This window comes from Pyrus communis, chromosome 13 (assembly GCF_963583255.1).
Source record: "Pyrus communis chromosome 13, drPyrComm1.1, whole genome shotgun sequence".
Taxonomy (NCBI): Eukaryota; Viridiplantae; Streptophyta; class Magnoliopsida; order Rosales; family Rosaceae; genus Pyrus; species Pyrus communis.
The window spans coordinates 14,879,324-14,898,826 of NC_084815.1; the positions used below are offsets into that span (position 1 = coordinate 14,879,324).

Below are 19,503 nucleotides of genomic sequence, written 5' to 3' on the forward strand. Positions count from 1 at the left end.
TGGGCTTTGTTCCTCCCTTGGATGGGCCTTCACTTCATCGACCTTGGGCTTTCGGTTTCTGGTTGCACCTACCACGACTAAAACGGTGGTTTGGGCGTTGATTCTCGCTAGTATGTGGTTTAGGCATAGGGGTCTAGCCACTGGGTCCAACCTGATGATTTTTCATCAACACCTGGTTTTGCTTTTCAACAAGAAGTAAAATAGACATTAAATCCGAAAACTTAGTAAACTTTTGTGCTTGTATGGTTGTTGTAAGGCAATATTAGTGGCATGGAAGGTCGAATAGGTCATCTACAAGAGATCCTGTTCGGTTAAGTCCTTGTTACAGAACTTGAGAAGTGATCAAATTCGACAAACTTTAGAATTATATTCATTCACAGACTTAAAGTGTTGGAAGCATAAATGTTGCTAGTCGTGTCTTGCTTCAAGTGATAATATTCCTTTTTGGTGATCAAAACGATCTGCCAAAAAACTCGTGGATCCTCCCCAACGAGGTACTCGGTTTGTAATGCATCATGCATATGCCTTCATATGAACATCATGGCAATGGCTTTGTCAGCTTCACCAATTAGGACATCTGTCTCAACTTCTATGGTAGCTGAAAGGCTTTTAGTAGTGAGGTGGAGCTTCACATCTTGTACCCACTTCGAGTTTATTCAAATTTGACATGTTGATGTCATAAAAGGGATCAAAATTGTGGTTATTGCAATGAAATAAAAAATTATCAATCCATACACAAGGAGTACAACGTTCGGATTCGTCGAGTAAAGTAAATAGGGAAGGTATAGGTTTGTTATGAATGAACCCATATCGAATACATGTAATAATATCAGCAAAAGAACGTTCTCCCGTGCTTCCAGACATGCTGAGCTCCACATATTCATGTGCAGAAAAAGCGGGGGGGGGGGGGGGGTTCAATTTTGGGAAAGATAGGATCAGTAAATGGAAGTTCACTGAGATTGAATTTAAGTGGGATCTTCAATAGTGGTACCGAGGGTGTCTTTAGAGTATACCGAATCAATATAGCTATCCTTCTTCTCTTCTATTAGACATGTTTTGGTTTAAATTTTCATGAAAAACTTGGGTTTTCATGGGTGTAGTGTTTTTAAGAAAACTTCCAAGTTTTCATGGCACTTATTCGAAAAAAAAAAATTCGAGTTCGAATTTTGTGAACTTCAAGTTCATAGGTTCTTGCAAGGAAACAAAATATATATAGAAAACATGCAACATATAATATAAATGCACGTAAGCCTTCAAGGCCAACTACAATAATTAATGGATAACTTTGGCGTTGTTGGGTTCCGGCCAACAAAGAAGAAAGGGCAAAAAGTATAAGTCCAATAGTTATTGCCTAAAAATTATCAGGCTCCGAAATTCGTTGGTGGTACAAATTGGACCAAAAAGTATAAGTCCAGGAGGAGAGGATTAACTCGTCCTCCAAATAAGTACAATCATTTAGGAAAAGAATCATTAGAATAATAGGTAATCTAAAACCTAATCTAACTAAGATTTACACAATTACATATTAAATAATATTCAAAACATTTCTCTTGTATTCTTTTTCAAAGACTATCCCTTTTGGGAAAATTCTTTTTTATCTTATTTCAAATCCAACCCAATCTTTTTTGCAACTCAACTCAAGTTCCAACTTCGTGATCTTTTTCTTCATGCGTTAATATTGAGCATGGAGTTTGGTTAAGCCGCACAATGCATTGTTAATAATTAATATCGATCTCACCACTTGAGATTTGAACGTAAGACTTTTCATTTCCAAATAATTCATACATATCTATTTTTGAAATACATGATCAATACTGCACCAAAACCGTATTTATTTTACATAATTGAGGATTGATTAGTTCTATTTCCACCATGCTTTTCCATCGTTCAAAAGTTTAAGCAGGAAATAAAGGTACCATCTCAGCAATCTACACCAGTAAATAAAGAACCTGAAAAAACTACATGATTGGAGAAAAACAACTCTCACGGTGCAAAACCGCTCTCTCCCCTCACGTGAGACCATGCCCTATCACGTGAAGAGAGAGAGAGAGAGAGAGAGAGGTACATTATTCACCCTGCTCGGCAGTCTGCACATTAGATTTTGTACAAAACCATATGCTTTTAAAACCAAGCACATCATATAATACTCAAATGGCAGATATAATGATGGGATTAATACCTAATACTGATATAGAACAACTCAGGTATGAGCCCTGTACTACAATGATAGGATTCATGGGAGACGATACTAAAGCCGAAGACTCCACATCAGTCTATGATTAGATCTGATCTAACGGTTAGGGTAGTAGATACATATGTATATTGTTATACAAACATACTTCCTTTTTTTAACATTCACATTTGTCGCTCTGCTTGTTTCCACTTCGTACTCCTGGCAGCATCGACGAATTCAGTGACCACAGATACCTCATCCAACGGCAGCTGCAACCAAGAACAAAAAATATGACACTGAGTACTCTATTTATGCATGCAAAGCATATATGTAATTTTGTGTGTACAGAATCATGGATTCATGAGTGAGAGATACCTGCTGCAAGGTAAAATGTCGTTGTGCAGCATTGATCAACTGTTCCCTTGTTGGATTAGAATTCCCGCTTAACTACAATTTCAAATAGCAAGAGCTGGATTTAGTCGAAAGATTTCATCAACAGGCAGAACAAACAAAAGACGAGCAGGAATCAGCGATACCCACAAGATTGAAGTGTCTGCAATACCTCCTCAATGAGCTGGTTCCTAGTTTTCCCAAGTTTACTCTCTGATCATCCACGCAACACATTAGGCAACACAATAATGGCGTACATAGAAATTCGGATTTTCATACAGCATTAAGCGTAAAAGGATAACTATATATCAGAGCATGAACATTTTTCTTAGCCTAAAAACGTGTCATCTACTAGAACCATTGGAGTGACTGATACAAGCATACTGAAGCAAACCGTTTGTTATTACTTGAGTAGGAAATCATAAGCATGAAAAACCATTTCATTCAAAGGACTAAAAGCAGTAAAACTCCCAATTCATAATTTTTTATTCATCACAAAGTTTACAGCGTTGTTCTTCAAATAAGTGAAAGCATATTGAGGAGACTCATTTAGTAGACAGGATAAATTTTCAATGACAAACATGAATACCCAGATCTGTCTTTCCAAGTTACTTACCGACTGGGGTGCTTGGATGTATTGAACTTCTCTATAACTGCCACGATTCATTGACTTCGTTGCTGAGGATGGAACATATGGCCTTGAAAATCGAACTCTTGGTTTACTATGCTTATGGAACTCAAAACATCTAGCTGCCAAAAGAAATACAATTATTAACATTAGATTGAAGCTCTAAATGAATGCCAAACGTAAACCATCATAAAAAGAGTGACCCATACACAAGGATCCCATCATCAAGATCCAAAAAGGGACAGCTGTAGAGTCGTATCCTTCGTTCTCTGAAGGCTGTTTTCCCATTTCGAGTCCACAACCTCTAGGTTGCGATGGAACAACCTTACCAGTTGAATACCACACCTAAAGAAATTAGAATTGACTCAATTGATGCTTCATTAGGTATGGTATATGCAACTTACAGAAATCATTTTCCTTATCACCGTGGTCAGAGCTGCTGCTAGAGTACTCAAGATTGGAATCTTCCTCATTTCCTGTAGGATGTTCGAGCACACTCAATGCATTCCTTTGCAGCTTAACTTCAACCCCATTTTTCAGAACCTTGTATCGCCAAAAATTAACGGTTTAAAATATAAATACCTAAAGTGCAGAGTAGGATAACAATGACAATCCATACTTGAAACTCAAGTTTTGAAAGAATTTGGATAATAACAAGCCCTACATGCCAATGATGAGAAGGATTCCATACATTTAGTTAATTCTCAAAGCTTAGATTATGATCTAAATTACAAAATCGCAACAGAATAAACAGAACCCAGAACAGAATTTCTGATACAAAATATATTCACAATTACATGAAAAAAAAAAAAAAAAAATGGAAGACATGATTGCTTATATGATGCAAAAAAGATCAGGAAGAATGAGAGCAAAATCCCGATTCCCGCCAATGAAAACCCACTTGGAAAAGAAGTACAAATTGTAGTTGTCCACTCCAAGAAACCTAAAACCCTAAATTTGTTTGAAATGCAAGACCCACAATTATTGTTAGAATACATTTAGTTAATCCGGAATCATATTTCTACAATTATTCTCACAGCAGGAAACAGCAAACCACATGAATGCTTTTCCTTTCCCAACCAAAATTATCAACAAATCCACATGAGAGCAAAATTGGCAAAACAGTTGAAAAATAAAAGCAATAATGGTAAACAAAGTCCACAAAAACCAAATTAAGAAACAATTAAATTAAGACAAAAATAGTTAAAGAAAAAAAAGTAAAAAGGGAAGAATACCAGCCAGTGCCAACCCCCAAGCCCAACAGCTTTCTTGACCACGCCTTGAAGACCCACCAAAATAGACTTTGTTCTGTTGTTTCCAGTGACAATAACCTTTGTGTGCCTGGGAAGAACTGAAAGTTCCTCATCCCCGCTTTCTTCGCGAAAAGGCAATAGAATCCGAGAACCACAGAGCTCTGCCTCCAGCATTCTTGCCACTTTCAATCACAAACTATAACTTGTACTAAACCCAATCAAACAACCAAAATAAAACCACTTCACAGTTCAATACCCAACTTCTGAATTCGACAATTCGAGATACAAAAACCCATTCATTACTTGGGTTTTGCTTACATTCATTACTGCTAAAATTACCCGGACAGACTTATGAACCAATTTAGCCAAGAAAATCCCTACCTCCAACTTTGATCCTGTGGCACAAGAAAAATGGAGGCCTTGTGTTATAAATAAACCCAGAGACCTGCAGGGACTGGAATTAATTCTAGTGAGAGAGAGAGTGGGGAGAGAGAGAGAGTGGAACCTTTCTCTGTGAATGTGAGTAATTCTTGAGCTCTGACACGAAATCTTTAGGGAAATCTTCAATGCTAAACATAGAATTTCAATCACTGGTTCACGGGCAAAGATTGATCACATTAAATGAAGTACTATTTCCTTCAGATCAAAGACATATGCTTTTAACCAAGCTTCTCTCTGCATGCAAAACCTGAATCAACACACACATATACATATATAATATATATGGGATTAGTTTTCTCACAATTTCTGCATTGAATTTAGATTGAAGGGGATTTTTCTCTTTGAAAATTCACCAGAAACAGCTGAACATTTTTCAGAAAATATTAATAAAAATAAATAAATCTATTTACTTCTATGGTGAAATTACGTCAGCACTCAACCAAAGCAAATCCCAAAACTTCTGTTTGGCAGCTGAGAAAGTGCCAGAAATTCAAAAATAAAAAGTTTTCAAATTTTTTTGGCCTATTTAAAAACTGAATTAAATTTTTTGGAGAATAAGCAACATGATTAAATAAAGGAGAATAAGCAAAACAGGCACAAAATTTTTGGATTTTTGGTTCAACTGTTTGTGACCCCACTACTGGATTTTTTATTTATTTTTATTTCAAAAAATAAGCTCAACCATGAATCTTACAACTTGATGGCATTACAACCTGTGAAATTTACAAAAAAATATTCAAATAATTAATCCCAATAAACCCATAAAAAAATCATAAATGACAGTGAGGAGCTGCTAAAAAATAGCAGCTTTTGAAGCCAAATTCAGCAAAGACTTGAACTTAAACCAGTAAAAACTGCAAATGGCTGTGAAACCAAATGTGTCAAAATCCCAATTCAAAAAAGCAGAGAAAAAGTGCATTACCTGTTTGGATGCCGAGAAAATAATAGGAAACTCTCAGAAAAACCCAGGTAAGAAAAAGTACCCAAAACAAGTTTTTGAATAATTTGGAGTGACCTTGAAGACTGGAGAATTGGAGGATTTGCAGATTGTGAAAAATGCAGAAGCTTTTTTGAGAATGAGTGAAAAGGATTGGAATTTGCTGATGAGAGAGAAAGTAGAGAGAGAGAGAGAGAGAGAGAGAGAGAGAGGGTGGGGAAGGAAGGAAGGAGCACACTAAATGCTTGCCAACTGCCAAGGGAACTACCTGCCATTTTCCGTACAGTCACGCCTTTGTAACCGGTAGAAACGGGTAGTGCCGGTTGAAATGGGAGGCTCCGGCTCGGCTGGGATTTTGTGAGCCGGGTGGTTTTGTTGTGTAGTGGGAGCTTAAGGATGCGTTTATTGTACTAGACTGTCTCGGATTGGACTAGCTTTAAGACTAAGCTGAACTGGTTTAGACTAGACTAAGCTGGACTGATTTAGTGAAGTTTTTGGTGCAGCATCGGACTAAGAAGTATGATTGCAATATTATATTATTTTATATTAATTTGATGTATATTAATTAATATTTTATTATTACTTTATCTTTTTCCTTTTTTTTTTTAATTTTTCTAGAATCATCACTCTCTAATATCTGTAAACTTCATTTTTCACTCCACCTCTCCATCTCCCTTTCCCTTTTTCCCCATTTTTGTCTCTTCGCCTCTCCTTCCAATTTCCATTTTCTCCCCATTTTTGCCCCACCTTTTTTTCGGGGTCATGTTTTGCAGAAAGACACAATCTTTGAGAGACCCACAGGAGGGAAAGAGAGAGATATCGAAATCAAGGGTTGCTTTCTTGTATGTTTTGGTTCTTCCAAAAACAAAAAACGTAGGAGTAATACGATGTCCTTTGTGAGTCTGTTCTTGCATCTTTGAGAGACCCATAGGCAGTGTCTCACTCCCCTATTCTTTTTTTTTTCTCTCGCTTCACCTCTGTGCTCTCCCATCGCTCTCTTTGTATTTCTTTTTTCTTTAGATTTGGTACCTGTATTTTCTAGGAAAATCATAGTTTGGTCAAGAAAAATCACTCAAAGTCACTGCACTCATGCTAAAGTTTTCAATCTTGTTGTTGGTGGAAGAATCTGGGTCACCATGAGACCCGTTTTTGCCGTCGTTCGGGTCAACCCAGATGGCAAAAAACCCCAAATCACCGACCCAGATGTCAAAAGGGGGCTAGGTCTACCGGACGACGGAGATCGGTAACAGTCGTTTCAGGTTTGGTCAGTGGAGAAGGGAGGGCTGATGCTGCTCATGCGGGTTTGAGCGACGCTACTTGCAGAAGAGGGAGACGGGACTAGCAATCCCATAGTTTTTGGGGATCCTCGTTAAGAACTCGTAGCGAGGTGAATAATTTGAGCGAGTCCGACCTAAGCTCATTAAATCTAATCCTGGTGCAAACCAAACAAGGGACTACAATCTAGTCCAATCCAGTCCCCTCTAATTCGGTTAAACAAACGGGCCCTAAAGGACTAAGGCCATCTCCAACCGAAGGTTGATCAGAGGGCTATTGTTTTAACCCTCTAGTCCTCCAAGATATTAATATTTTAATGAACAGTATAGGGTCATATTTGGTTACATCTCCAACTAAGGGCTATAGGGCTTGTTTTAGCCCTGTCACAAAAAACTGTCTCCAACCAAGGGCCATAGGGCTAAACATAATTTATTATTTAAAAACTACAACTTAAATTCAAATCCAACAGCTAAGTGATGTCAGCATGACGTCAACTAGCCGTTGGATTTGAATTTTTTTTTGTTTTTGCTATAAATAGGGTGGATATTGAGCTATAATTCACATAACTTTGAATTCAATCTTTTTCAATTCAAGTTTGCAATGAATTCCAACTTTGGATCCTCTTCGGATTCCAACTGGGGGTCCTCATCTAATTCCAAATTGGAAGAAAAATAGGCGTAAATGAGACGAGAAGATGAGGAGTCTGATGAAGAAGTTCAAGTAAGGTGCAAGAAACAAAACAGAGCAGTAGCCATGGTGTGTCAGTCAACTGAGGAACAACCTCAATAGGATGGCTCTGTTGCTGGTTGCTTTTACAAACCACGAAACAAAGCGATGACGCATGCCAATCTGATGAACAACTACTTCAACCCCAACTCGATGTACATAGAAGAGGATTTCAAACGTCACTTCTGGATGAGGCGTTATGTCTTCAAGCGTTTACTTCGTGATGTCCAGTAGGTTAATCCATACTTTTGACAGAAGCGAGACAGAGTAGGCCGCCCTGGTTTCTCACCTCATTAGAAGGTTACTGTTACACTCCGAATGATGGCCTATGGCTCCCCAGCTGATTTGATGGATGAAACCCATGGTATGTTTGAGTCTACATGTCTTGATACTCTTGAACAATTCTGTGACACAATTGTTCAGGTTTACAAAGACAAGTACCTCCGCGAGCCAAATTAAGAAGATCTGAATCGGCTCATTCGCAAAGTTGAAGACCATGGGTTTCCGGGCATGATAGGGTCATTAGACTGTATGCATTGGGATTGGAAGAATTGTCCTACCGGATGGCAATGAAGCTTTTGCGGAAGGTCGAGAAAGCCAACTGTTGTGTTAAAAGGTGGTTGCCTCATATGACACATGGATATGGTATGTTTTCTTTGGAGTCATTGGATCCCAAAATGACATTACAGTTCTTGGGTGTTCACCCTTTTTCAATCGCCTGACAGAAGGTAAATTACCTCAACTTGACTACTACATCAATGTCCGTCAATACAATATAAGGTATTACTTGGCATATGACATCTATCCAAAGTGGACGACACATGTCCAAGCAATTACAAACCCTAGGAATGGTGTGGAAAAGTTGTTTATCTTACACCAAGAGGCATACCAAAAAGATGTTGAGAGAGCTTTCGGTATTCTACAAGCACGGTGGAAGATCATCAGCGAACTGGTAAGAGGGTGTAGTCGAGAAAATTTGGACTTCATTATGATGTCTTGCATCATATTACACAATATGATGGTGGATGATGAGCGAGATGGGTATATTGATGGAGAGTCCGATGATGACCAAGAAGATCCATATAGATTAAGAAGGGCTCGTGCAAAAATATATGATAGGCCTAATTTGCCTTTCAATCCAAGAACTGGTAGTATCTCTATAAATGAGAACATGAGGTGCTATAGAATAATACATTCCCGTGCCACAAACAAGTACCTACAATAGGATCTTGTTGCACATCTTTGGGCCAAAAATAGATTGGAGTAGGCGTTTAAGTTTTATGTTGCTAAATGTTTTTAAAAATATTGTTTAAGTTTCATGTTGTTAAATGTTTTTTTTTTATGTTGTATAATTTTATGCTGGTTAATATTATTTAATGTTGTTTCATGTTACTTAATTTAATTTAATGTTGTATAATGACTTAGGAAGTTATAGGAAAAAAAATTAGAATTTAAAAAAAAATATGAAACAAATTTTGTAAAATAAAAGTTATAGGAAAAAAAATATAATTTATGAAAAATTTAAAACAAATTTTGTAAACTAGAAGTTATAGAAAAAAAAATAGAAGTTATAGGAAAAAAATAATAAAAATAAAACTCTAAAAAAAAAAGTAAAAAATAATAGCTAGCTGACGTCAACTAGCCGCTGCATTTGAAATTTGGCCTAGAATTCCTGTCGGATATATTCATGTCGGTTATATCCAACAGGAATGCTCGAATTTCTGGCTCAGCCCGGGGCTGGCTGGATTGGGCTAGCTGGTTGGCCATTTGGCCATTTCAGATTCCGTGGGGCCCATGACCCCTCTAGCCTAACCCTCAGTTGGAGAAAGTTTTTGGTCTATTTTCAACATTCTGGCCTTATGGACCATTTGGTTGGAGATAGCCTAAGGGTGATTTTGTTGCATCGGACTATCTCGGACTGGACTAGCTTCATGGGCTAAGTTGGACTGGCTTAAACTACACTAAGTTGGATTGACTTGGTGAAGCGTTTGGTGCAGTGTCAGACTAACAAAAAAAATAATATTTATTTATTTCCTTTTTCTTTTTCCTATTCCTTTTCATTTTTTCGAGAACACTCTTCCTTTTTCCAGACTCTCTCGAGAACCAAAGCTTTCCATCTTCTTTTATCCTTTTTCCTCTTTTCATTATCTCTCTAGAACCAAAACACTCCCTCTCTCTTTATGCCCTTTGTTTTCTAGAAAACTATCTTGAATGAATGAAAGCTCTTACTATTTTTCTCCTTTTTTATTCTTGAAAAGTTGTTCTGCATAAATCTGTGTTTGACAATTGAAAGATGTGCATAGCTTCTAACGAATTTGGTTTTGCAATTCGAGTATGGGATTTGCAATGGAATCTGGTTTCGTGATTCGAATATGGGTTGCAATTTCAGCGAATATGGGCTCTATCTACTGGCTTTCGGGTATGGGTTTTGCGATTCGAATCAAAGTGAATAAAACAACAACGAGAGCAGGGAGAGAATGCGACGGGTTCTGGGTTCTGTAAGATTCGCAACGAGCAGACGATGTGATTCTAGGTTGGCGAGTGTTGACAATGTTGGCAACGCGAGCAGACGAAACGAGCAGAAAAAGAAGAAAGAGGGTGATGAAGAGAGAGAACGTGAGAAGACGAAGACGCAGTAAAGGTCTTAGCATTCCCATGGTTATTGGGAGGTCTCGCTAAGACCTCTTAGTGATGGGTTTTGTCCATGCGAGTCCCCTTTACTTTCATTAATGTTAATCCCAGCACGGAACAAATACGGTATTGGACTAACATCTAGTCTAGTCCAGTCCAGTCCCACTTAGTTAGGGCAAACAAACGCCCCCTAAAGGTGCGTTTGTTTCACCTCCTTAAGAGGGATTGGCTTGGACTGCCTTAACCGGGATTATTATCCTACGTTTGATAAGGTCTTAAACTACAATAAATGGGACTCGCCTCGATTACGAGATCGTCCCCGCTTCGCTAAACCCCGTTATCTAGTCCCATATTTTCGCTTGGTATTAAGCGGGACTAAAAGAAAATTAAGGTCGAGATCCAAACCCCAGCTTTTGCTTGCTAAATAACGACATCTAATCATTGGGCTTCCTTCTTTTTTTGCGGTGTTGTCACCATGGCTAGCAATCGGCGGTGCTTGTTCTTCATTTTTCCTAAAAAAAATCCCAGATGGCTAGCTTTAGGGATGAATAGAAAATTTCTAGAAACGAATTGCTTTCTTCTTTTAACCATCTCTAAAAAAACCCATTGCTCTGTTTCAAATAATGCTCAAAGCTTCTTTCTTTCTCAATCGACACTTTGACCAACTCGCCGGAAAAAGAAAATCAAGAAATTGGAAAAATCAATGGAGTCAGTCAGATAACTAATAAAGATGATGATTGATTGGTTGTATAGATTATAGAGTTCAAAGGAAAGATGGGAAGGATCTGGGTTTTGCAGGAAAATAATGAAAGAAATGAGAGATAGGACAGAGCTAAAGAAGGAGAAGAGGAAAGAAATTTCCAGAGAGGGGCATAGATTTTTAGAAGAAAAAAGAAGAAGAAAGAAAGATGTTGAATTAATAATAAAATATTATTGAAAATGTGTTAAATAATATAATATTATTGAAAATGTGTTAAATAATATAATATTATAGTTTGTTAATTATTTTGTTTTTTAGTTTGATATTGTATCAAATGCTTCACTAAGTCAGTCTAGTTTAGTCTAGTATAAGCCAATCCAACTTAGTCTCTGAAGCTAGTCTAGTCCGAGATAGTACAGTACAACAAACGCACCCTAATGTAAATGCGTGGCCCATACATATCTTGACCGTGATACTGTGGACTCTTTTTTTAACTCCAAAGAAATAGAAAATCTTGGGTAAAAACTAGAAATTACAAATGAAAAAAAGATACCCAAAGTAGTTTTCATTTGTTCAATGGATAATGCTAAGGAAGACCAAACTATAAACTAAATTTATAAATTAAATAATGTGTCATAAATAAAAAATAAGCACATTAATCAATACTTGAATAATAATCTAATTATCAACAACCACATCATTTTGGTTTGCAAACTTTGGTTAAAAAATTTGATCACTTTAGCATTACTTGACACACCTTGACCTACATCGAGGCATGCTAGCCGTCACTTGAGAATGACGTAACCATGTGCACAGTGCAGAAGCAATATTGATATTGAGAAATACAAATAAATAAAAACCAAGTTACCAGCAATACTAGCTAAGAAAAGGTGCTAGTGCGAGATTAAGTGTGAAATACACAACTAGAGCATAAATAACCTAGATGCAATCCAACATGACAAGTACTAATTAAACAACACCCAAAGGTGACCCTACATTTGTGAATTCTGTTAGAACCTCAGCTGGAAACCTCGTGAGCCACCAACGATAACTCCTACCTAGAACCTGGAAGGGCGCAAAATAGAAAATGTGATTGGGCAAAGACAAAACTTTTCAAAACCATTTCATTTCTCAAATGTTCTAACCCCTCGCCGTAAAACCTGTATAATTTCCCAAAAATTAGAACATATATATATATATATATATATTCGTATCTCAAAACCATGCTCAACAAGCTTTAGTCATAAATATGTCATGCCAAATATCTCAATATGACAAAATAAGTAACTCAGGTAAAATAGATCAATAAGAAATAACATATCAGCCGGATCCACCTAATGTGGCCTGTACGACTGAACTCCTAGCTCATAAATCATGCCTGCACATAAGTCGGAACCACCTATAGTGGTTTGTACGATAGGATTGGGTGTAAATAAATACGCTCTAGTGCTACGATCAAGTGAAGACTGTGCGAATAATCGCAGGTCACTTATGAGTCGGAACCACCTATAGTGGTCTGTACAACAGGACTGTGTACTTGACTTGGATCCAAGGTGAGCGTATGGTGTGGGAGATGAACATCACGTGAAGGACTGTGCCTTAACCATAGCGGGAGCACTAACACTGGGGTGCAGGTTTATGAGCTCTCAACACATCTCACATAATCATCAATTTACATAAACAATCTACAACTCACCTGGTACTTACCTGAGCGTCCACAACGTCAAATCACATTTATGCATACTATATTAATTCAATGATCTACGTATAAATCAATATGCATGGTATTTCTAAACATAAATTTATTTAAATCGATTTTCTGGGAAAAATTTCAAGTATATAGGTATATACAGAAAACCAAAAGCCCACTCACTAGTATGTGGAAGGGTCGTAGCCCCCAAGCCTCGATTGACTACGCTCGTCCTGAGGATAGGTCTCACCTATATGTGAAACAACTATACAAACGTTAATTTAAAGCACATAAACGAAACTAGCTAATAACTTCTCATATAATGCTCAAATAGGGTGATTGAATATACCACCATGATCTACACAATCTCAGGAACATCCCTATATTTTTAGAAAAAATTTCTGATCCCCATATGCCTAGCACGCCTAACGGTATCCGTTAACGCCGTTAGGAATATTCCGTTAGTAAGTAGCATAATCCGTTAAAACTAACTTGATGCCGCTAGAATATTCTGTCAAACTTGACGGAATATTCCGTCGTCTTTAACCGTTGTTCGCCGGTGACCGTCGCCATCGTCGGAAACTGGAAAAACTTCAAACCTTAATATCTTCTTCATTTCTCAACCAAAATCCATGAAATTTTCACCAAGATGAAGCTCTAAACGAATAGAACACATTCTTACCACTTTTGCAAGCTAAAACCCAGGGAGATTCACCGAAAAATCCTTCGATATTCCAGTCACCTTTGCAACTCGCCAATCCGAGCTCTCCTGATTTCTAAAACACTTCAAAATTACTCCCCGAGCTTCGTGAAGATGTCCTAAAGCTTCCTAGAACCTTAAAACTCATTGAAAACTTCACAATCACATTTGCATGAACAGTACATCAAATTGGGAATTCTTGTTCTCGGGTTTTCGAAGGTTTCACGTCCAACCAAAGGTATGGATCGACTCCTGAGCTTGCAAGGAGTCCAAAAACACCTACAACGATCTTGATCTGCCACTGGAAGGGTTGGTTTGAGGTTTGTTCGTACAGTTGTACGGAAATGGAAGAAAATCCGAAAGAAAGGAGAGAGAGAGAGTCAGCGGGAAATGGTTTGGGTATGTGTGCGTGTGTGTGGTCCAGATGGTAGCCTACCAAAACAAAAGAAAATAAAACCTAAGTTTAAGTTCCTAATTGGTTCCGAAATATTAAGGACTTAAGATAAATGGTCCACATCCAAAGTAAAACCACACAACACTACACAACGTCCAAGGGTAAAATAGACATTCACACCATCGAGGATAACATAATAGACACATTCGGAATGGGCTGTCACAACCTACCCCCCTTAAGAAAATTTCGTCCTCGAAATTCACACAATAAATACAATCCACTAATAATCATAAAACACGTGTGGATACATTTCTCTCATCCAGTCCTCTGTCTCCTAAGTAGCCTCTTCCACCGAGTGATTTCTCCACAAAACTTTCACCAAACGCACTGTCTTGTTTCTCAGCACCTTATCTTTCCAATCCAATATCGTCACTGGCTCCTCATCATAAGTCAAATCTGGATTAATTTCCAAAGGTTGAGGATGAATCACATGTGACGGATCTGAAACATAATGACGAAGCATGGAAACATGGAACATATCATGCACTTTAGACAACTCTGGAAGCAACTCAAGCCTGTAAGCAACTTCACTGACTCTTTCGGTGATCATATACGGTTCGGTGTACCTAAGATTTAGCTTACCTTTCTTCGGGAATCGTACCACACCTCTCCACGGTGAAAGCTTTAAAACTACCCAATCACCCACTTTATACACCCTGTCAGTGGCATGTTTATCTGCTAAGCTCTTCTATCGATCCTGGGCCACTTTCAGGTTAGACTTAATCACCTAAATATTCTGAGTAGTTTCCTTTACTATCTCAGGGCACCAAAACTCTTTCGCCAACTTTTGACCACCACAAAGGTGTACGACAAGACCTTCCATAAAGTGCCTCAAATGGTGCCATACCAATACTTGAATGAAAAATATTGTTGTAGGCAAATTCCATTAAATCCAACTGCTTATGCCAATCATCACCAAACTGCAATACCGAAGATCTCAACATATCCTCCAACGTCTGAATAGTTCTATCTGATTGTCTATCTGTCTGAGGATGATATCTTGTACTATAAAGTAATCTCGAACCAAGAATTTCCTGGAATGCTACCCAGAATTTAGAAGTAAATCTAGGATCACGATCCGAGACAATACTAACTGGAACTCCATGGTAATTCACAATCTTCGATATAAATAATTCAGCTAATCGGCTTAAAGAATACTTCTCCCTCACTAGAATAAAATGTGCTCACTTAGTAAGCCGATCAACTATCACCCAAATGCCATCATAACCATTATGTGTACGAGGAAGCTTGTACACAAAATCTATAGTAATGTTTTTCCATTTCCACTGTGGAACGGAAAGTGGCTGCATCAACCCAAAATGCTTATTCCTTTCAGCTTTAACTTGCTGACAAATGGCACACCTACTCACATTCTCAGCAATTTCTCTTTTCATACCCGGCCAATAATAAAATGGTCGAATGGTATGATACATTTTAGTACCTTCGTGATACATTGCATATGCCGAACAATGCGCTTCATCCAAAATTTCTTTCTTTAATTCCATATTATTCGGCACAAACATTCTACTCTCCTGCATAGGCATGCCATCTGATTCTCTAATTCTGAAGTCTTTCTTCTTCCCCCGATTCCTTGCTTGAATTATTTCCTGGGCTTCCACATCATTCATCTGAGCCTCAAGCACACGATCAATTAAAATTGGTCTAACTCGGAAATTAGCAGGTAAGGCTTCTTCTCGTTCTTCTACCCCTAACTTCACTCCAATGGACCTCAAATAAGTAAGAAGAGGAACATGGCAAGCATAAATGGCATTAAGTCTAACTGGAGTCTTCCTACTAAGTACATCAGCCACCACATTTGCACAACTAGGGTGATACTCAATCGTGCAATCATAATCATTTAGCAACTCAATCCACCTTCGTTCCCGAAGATTAAGATCTCTCTGAGTAAAAAGATATTAAAGACTTTTATGATCCGTAAAGATCTTACATTTTTCACTATAAAGATAATGTCTCCAAATCTTCAAAGCAAAGATAATGGCTGCTAACTCCAGATCATGAGTAGGGTAATTCATCTAATGAGATTTCAACTATCTTGAAGCATAAGCAATCACCCTACCATGTTGCATCAACACATATCCCAAACCATTCAAAGAAGCATCACTATAGATATCGAAATTACCACTATCATCTGGGAGTGCCAAAACAGGTGCATGAGTGAGACAATACTTCAACTGCTAGAAGCTCTGCTCACAATTATTGTCCCACTCAAACTTAACCTCTTTTCTAGTCAACCTTGTTATTGGCAAAGCAATGATTGAAAAATCTTTAACAAACCGTTGATAATAACCTGCTAGACCAAGGAAACTCCATACCTCAGTGACGGTTTGTGGTTGTACTCAATTCTCCACCGCTACTACCTTTTGAGGATCCACCAGAATACCTTGGGCGGATATAACATGTCCCAAAAATGCCACTTGATTCAACCAAAATTGACATTTGCTAAACTTAGCATACAATTGGTGTTCCCTCAATCTCTTCAACACCAAAGTGAGATGTCGAACATGTTTAGATTTAGACTTAGAGTATACCAGAATATCGTCAATAAAGACAATGACAAAATTGTCTAAATATGGCTGGAATACTCGATTAATCAAATCCATAAAAGCTGCTGGTGCATTAGTTAATCCGAATGGCATCACAAGAAACTTATAATGACCATATCGAGTCCTAAAAGCCGTCTTAGGAACATCCTCACTTTTAATCTTCAGCTGATAATAACCAGACCTCAAATCAATCTTAGAAAACATGCAGGCACCGCTAAGTTGATCAAACAAATCATCTATATGTGGCAACGAATAACAGTTTTTAATTGTTACTTGATTCAATTGCCTATAATCAATGCATAGCCTCAAAGTCTCATCTTTCTTCCTCACAAATAACACTGGAGCTCCCCAGGGTGAAGTACTAGGCTGAATAAAACCTTTATTAACTAATTCCTGCAACTGGATTTTCAATTCCCTCAATTCAGTAGGATCCATTCTATAAGGAGTCAAAGATATATGATTTGTACCTGGAAGCAAATCAATAGTGAATTCCACATCTCGGTCTGGCGGCAATCTAGGTGAATCATTAGGGAATACATCAGGAAAATGCCTAACTACTCCAACTTCCTCCACACTACTAGGAGCAACATCATTTAACACCACATGAGCTAAATATCCCTGGCAACCTTTTGATAATAACCTTTTTGTTCTCACAGCAGAAATAATGCCATGCCTCACCCCACTCTGCTCACCCATAAAAGTAACCACAGGTAACCCAGGACGATGGAAAGTAACTGTTTTCCCGTAGCAATCTATATTGGCACGATTATAATGCAACCAATCTATGCCCAAAATCACATCAAAATCAACAATATCTAATGGGATAAGATTAGCTGGCATAACTACATCTTCCACCATCACCGGATATCCTGGATATACGCAATCAACATAACATCTCTCCCCTCTAGGCATAGCAAACTCTAAATCATATCCTAGAGGTGTAGGATGAGGTTGCGTCACTTGAGCAAATATATGAGAAATAAAAGAATGTGTAGCCCCACAATCAATTAAAACTCTAGCAAAGTGACCAAGAATGTTTAATGTACCCATGATCAAGTCCAGATTATTTTGAGCATCCTGCAGATATATATTGTTAATACGTCATTGGGCTTGTTGTCGTCTCCCACGACCTCTACTAGGTTGATTACCTCACCTTTGCACACCACGACCCTGACTTGGTTGACCAGGTTTCCTTGAAGATCCTGCACTACTGGAAACAATCTCTCATTGTTGGGGCTGTCCTCCCTGATACCATTAAGATCCACTAGCTGGAGTAGGAGGATATGGTGTATAACCTCCATAATACTGAGGATACCTACTCTGATAATAAGGATCTTGGGAATACTAATACTGCCCTGAAGCATAAGGAGCGGTATCACCCTGATAATGGTAAGCACCACCACAACCCATCTAGCCATAACTACCAGACCCTAGAACTTGCTGGATCGACGCTAGTGGTGGCAAGGAAGGTTGCTAGGGCCTCTGCTGATTCTGAGGACAATTTATAGCTCTATGTCCCATCTGCCCACAAGTAAAACATCCACTGTTACCCCGCTTACACTCTCCAAAATGTCTATTGTTACATCTGCGGCACAACAGACCCCTTCCACTACTAGCATTTCTCTGTCTCTGAAACCTAGGACCTCCCATAAAATCTACCACCTCTTCCCTAACCAGTGGCACTAAAACCTCCGCTGGAAGAACTGGAACTAGCTCTACTTCACTTAAAGTTCTGAGTCTTGCGAGGTCCTTGAGATGCTTAACCTTTACCTTTATCATTTTTTTTCTGATTGCCGTCATTTTCTTGTTCCTCACTCTCACTAGGTATATTCTCTGAATTCTCAATCATCAACAAAATCTCATAGAACTCCTGGTAAGAAGCACAAGGAGTAGTGGTTGCCATAGAACGCCACTTCTTCTTAGTACCCAATATGAAACGGCGAAGCATCTCAACCGGATTAGTAGCAACTTCTGGATCATAGCGAGACAAATTAGTGAATCTCCTATAATACTCATTTTCCGTCATCTTCCCCTATCTCAATTGAGTAAATTCTTGCTTCTTGCGATCCATATACTCAGGGGGAATAAACCTTTTTCGAAACAACTGTTTAAACACTTCCTAGTCAACAATTTTCTCTGGGGTCAAATGATAAGCCTCCTGTTCCCACCAGGATGCTGGTTCTTGACCTAAAAACCATGTAGTCGTCTCGACCCACCTTTCAGAAGAAAGATTCCCTCAACTTTGCATCACTCGAAAAGTCTTTTTAAGATGCTCGATCCACCGTTTTACTCATTCGTGTCTTTCATGACCCTCAAACTTATCCAACTTTAAGTTATACATGGTCTCCAGGGCAGTCCTCTGAGGAGGGCGGAGCGCAGACTGAATAACAGTAGCAATAACTTCCCCTAACTGAGCTATATCAGGGAAACTAGGCTCAGATGAATGACTTGGCTCTTTACGAGGTGGCATAGTTCTGATAGAAGACACCAAAATAATTAGAATAATCACCAAAAATGCAGGACTGCTAAACCTAGGCTCTGATACCAAACTGACACATCCCGACCTAAATCAAGGCATGCTGGCCGTCATGTGAGAGTGACGTAACCATGTGCACAGTGCGGAAGCAATATTGATATAGAGAAATACGAATAAATAAAAACCAAGTTACCAGTAATACTAGCTAAGAAAAGGTGCTAGTGCGAGACTAAGTGTGAAATACATAACCAGAGCATAAATAACCTAGGTGCAGTCCGATAGGACAAGTACTAATTAAACAACACCCAAAGGTGACCCTACATTTGTGAATTCTGTTAGAACCTCCGCTGGAAACCTCGTGACCCACCAACGATAACTCATACCTAGAACCTGGAGGGGCTCAAAACAGAAAGTGTGAGTGGGCAAAAACAAAGCTTTTCAAAACCATTTGGTTTCTCAAATGTT

General features: G+C 38.4%; 2 protein-coding genes across 3 annotated transcripts; both read right to left on the minus strand.

Moving 5' to 3' along the window:
• Positions 1 to 1,888: 1,888 nt before the first annotated feature.
• LOC137713891 (uncharacterized) lies at positions 1,889 to 5,999 on the minus strand. 2 transcript variants are annotated; one of them, XM_068453242.1, is made up of 8 exons: positions 5,808 to 5,999; positions 4,950 to 5,119; positions 4,427 to 4,839; positions 3,596 to 3,734; positions 3,180 to 3,313; positions 2,714 to 2,776; positions 2,549 to 2,620; positions 1,889 to 2,442 (listed from the first exon to the last, which is right to left on the minus strand). In XM_068453242.1, the coding sequence occupies exons 3-8, from the start codon at positions 4,616 to 4,618 to the stop codon at positions 2,356 to 2,358; spliced, it is 687 nt and encodes a 228-aa protein (XP_068309343.1). In that variant the 5' UTR covers positions 4,619 to 4,839; positions 4,950 to 5,119; positions 5,808 to 5,999; the 3' UTR covers positions 1,889 to 2,355. The 2 variants fall into 2 exon arrangements, with proteins under 2 accessions (XP_068309343.1, XP_068309342.1); XM_068453241.1 differs by having other exon boundaries at positions 4,950 to 5,132.
• An 8,273-nt stretch (positions 6,000 to 14,272) lies between these two features.
• Positions 14,273 to 18,588, minus strand: LOC137712235 (uncharacterized). Its single transcript, XM_068451345.1, has 7 exons — positions 18,333 to 18,588; positions 17,987 to 18,053; positions 17,711 to 17,942; positions 16,659 to 17,639; positions 15,440 to 15,899; positions 14,846 to 15,040; positions 14,273 to 14,628 (listed from the first exon to the last, which is right to left on the minus strand). Exons 1-7 carry the CDS (start codon positions 18,586 to 18,588, stop codon positions 14,273 to 14,275), a joined length of 2,547 nt encoding a protein of 848 aa, XP_068307446.1.
• Between the last annotated feature and the right edge of the window lie 915 nt (positions 18,589 to 19,503).

Coding starts and splice junctions, on each gene's coding strand:
- LOC137712235 (XM_068451345.1), bottom strand. CDS start 18,588: ATGACGGAAAATGAGTATTATAGGAGATTCACTAATTTGTCTCGCTAT. Junction 17,943..17,986: donor CCAGCAAGTTCTAGGGTCTG/GTAGTTATGGCT, acceptor TACCATTATCAG/GGTGATACCGCTCCTTATGC. Junction 15,041..15,439: donor ATATGCAATGTATCACGAAG/GTACTAAAATGT, acceptor AATTCTGGGTAG/CATTCCAGGAAATTCTTGGT.
- LOC137713891 (XM_068453242.1), bottom strand. CDS start 4,618: ATGCTGGAGGCAGAGCTCTGTGGTTCTCGGATTCTATTGCCTTTTCGC. Junction 3,314..3,595: donor TGATAAGGAAAATGATTTCT/GTAAGTTGCATA, acceptor TTCTTTTGGCAG/CTAGATGTTTTGAGTTCCAT. Junction 2,621..2,713: donor ATTGCAGACACTTCAATCTT/GTGGGTATCGCT, acceptor TTGAAATTGTAG/TTAAGCGGGAATTCTAATCC.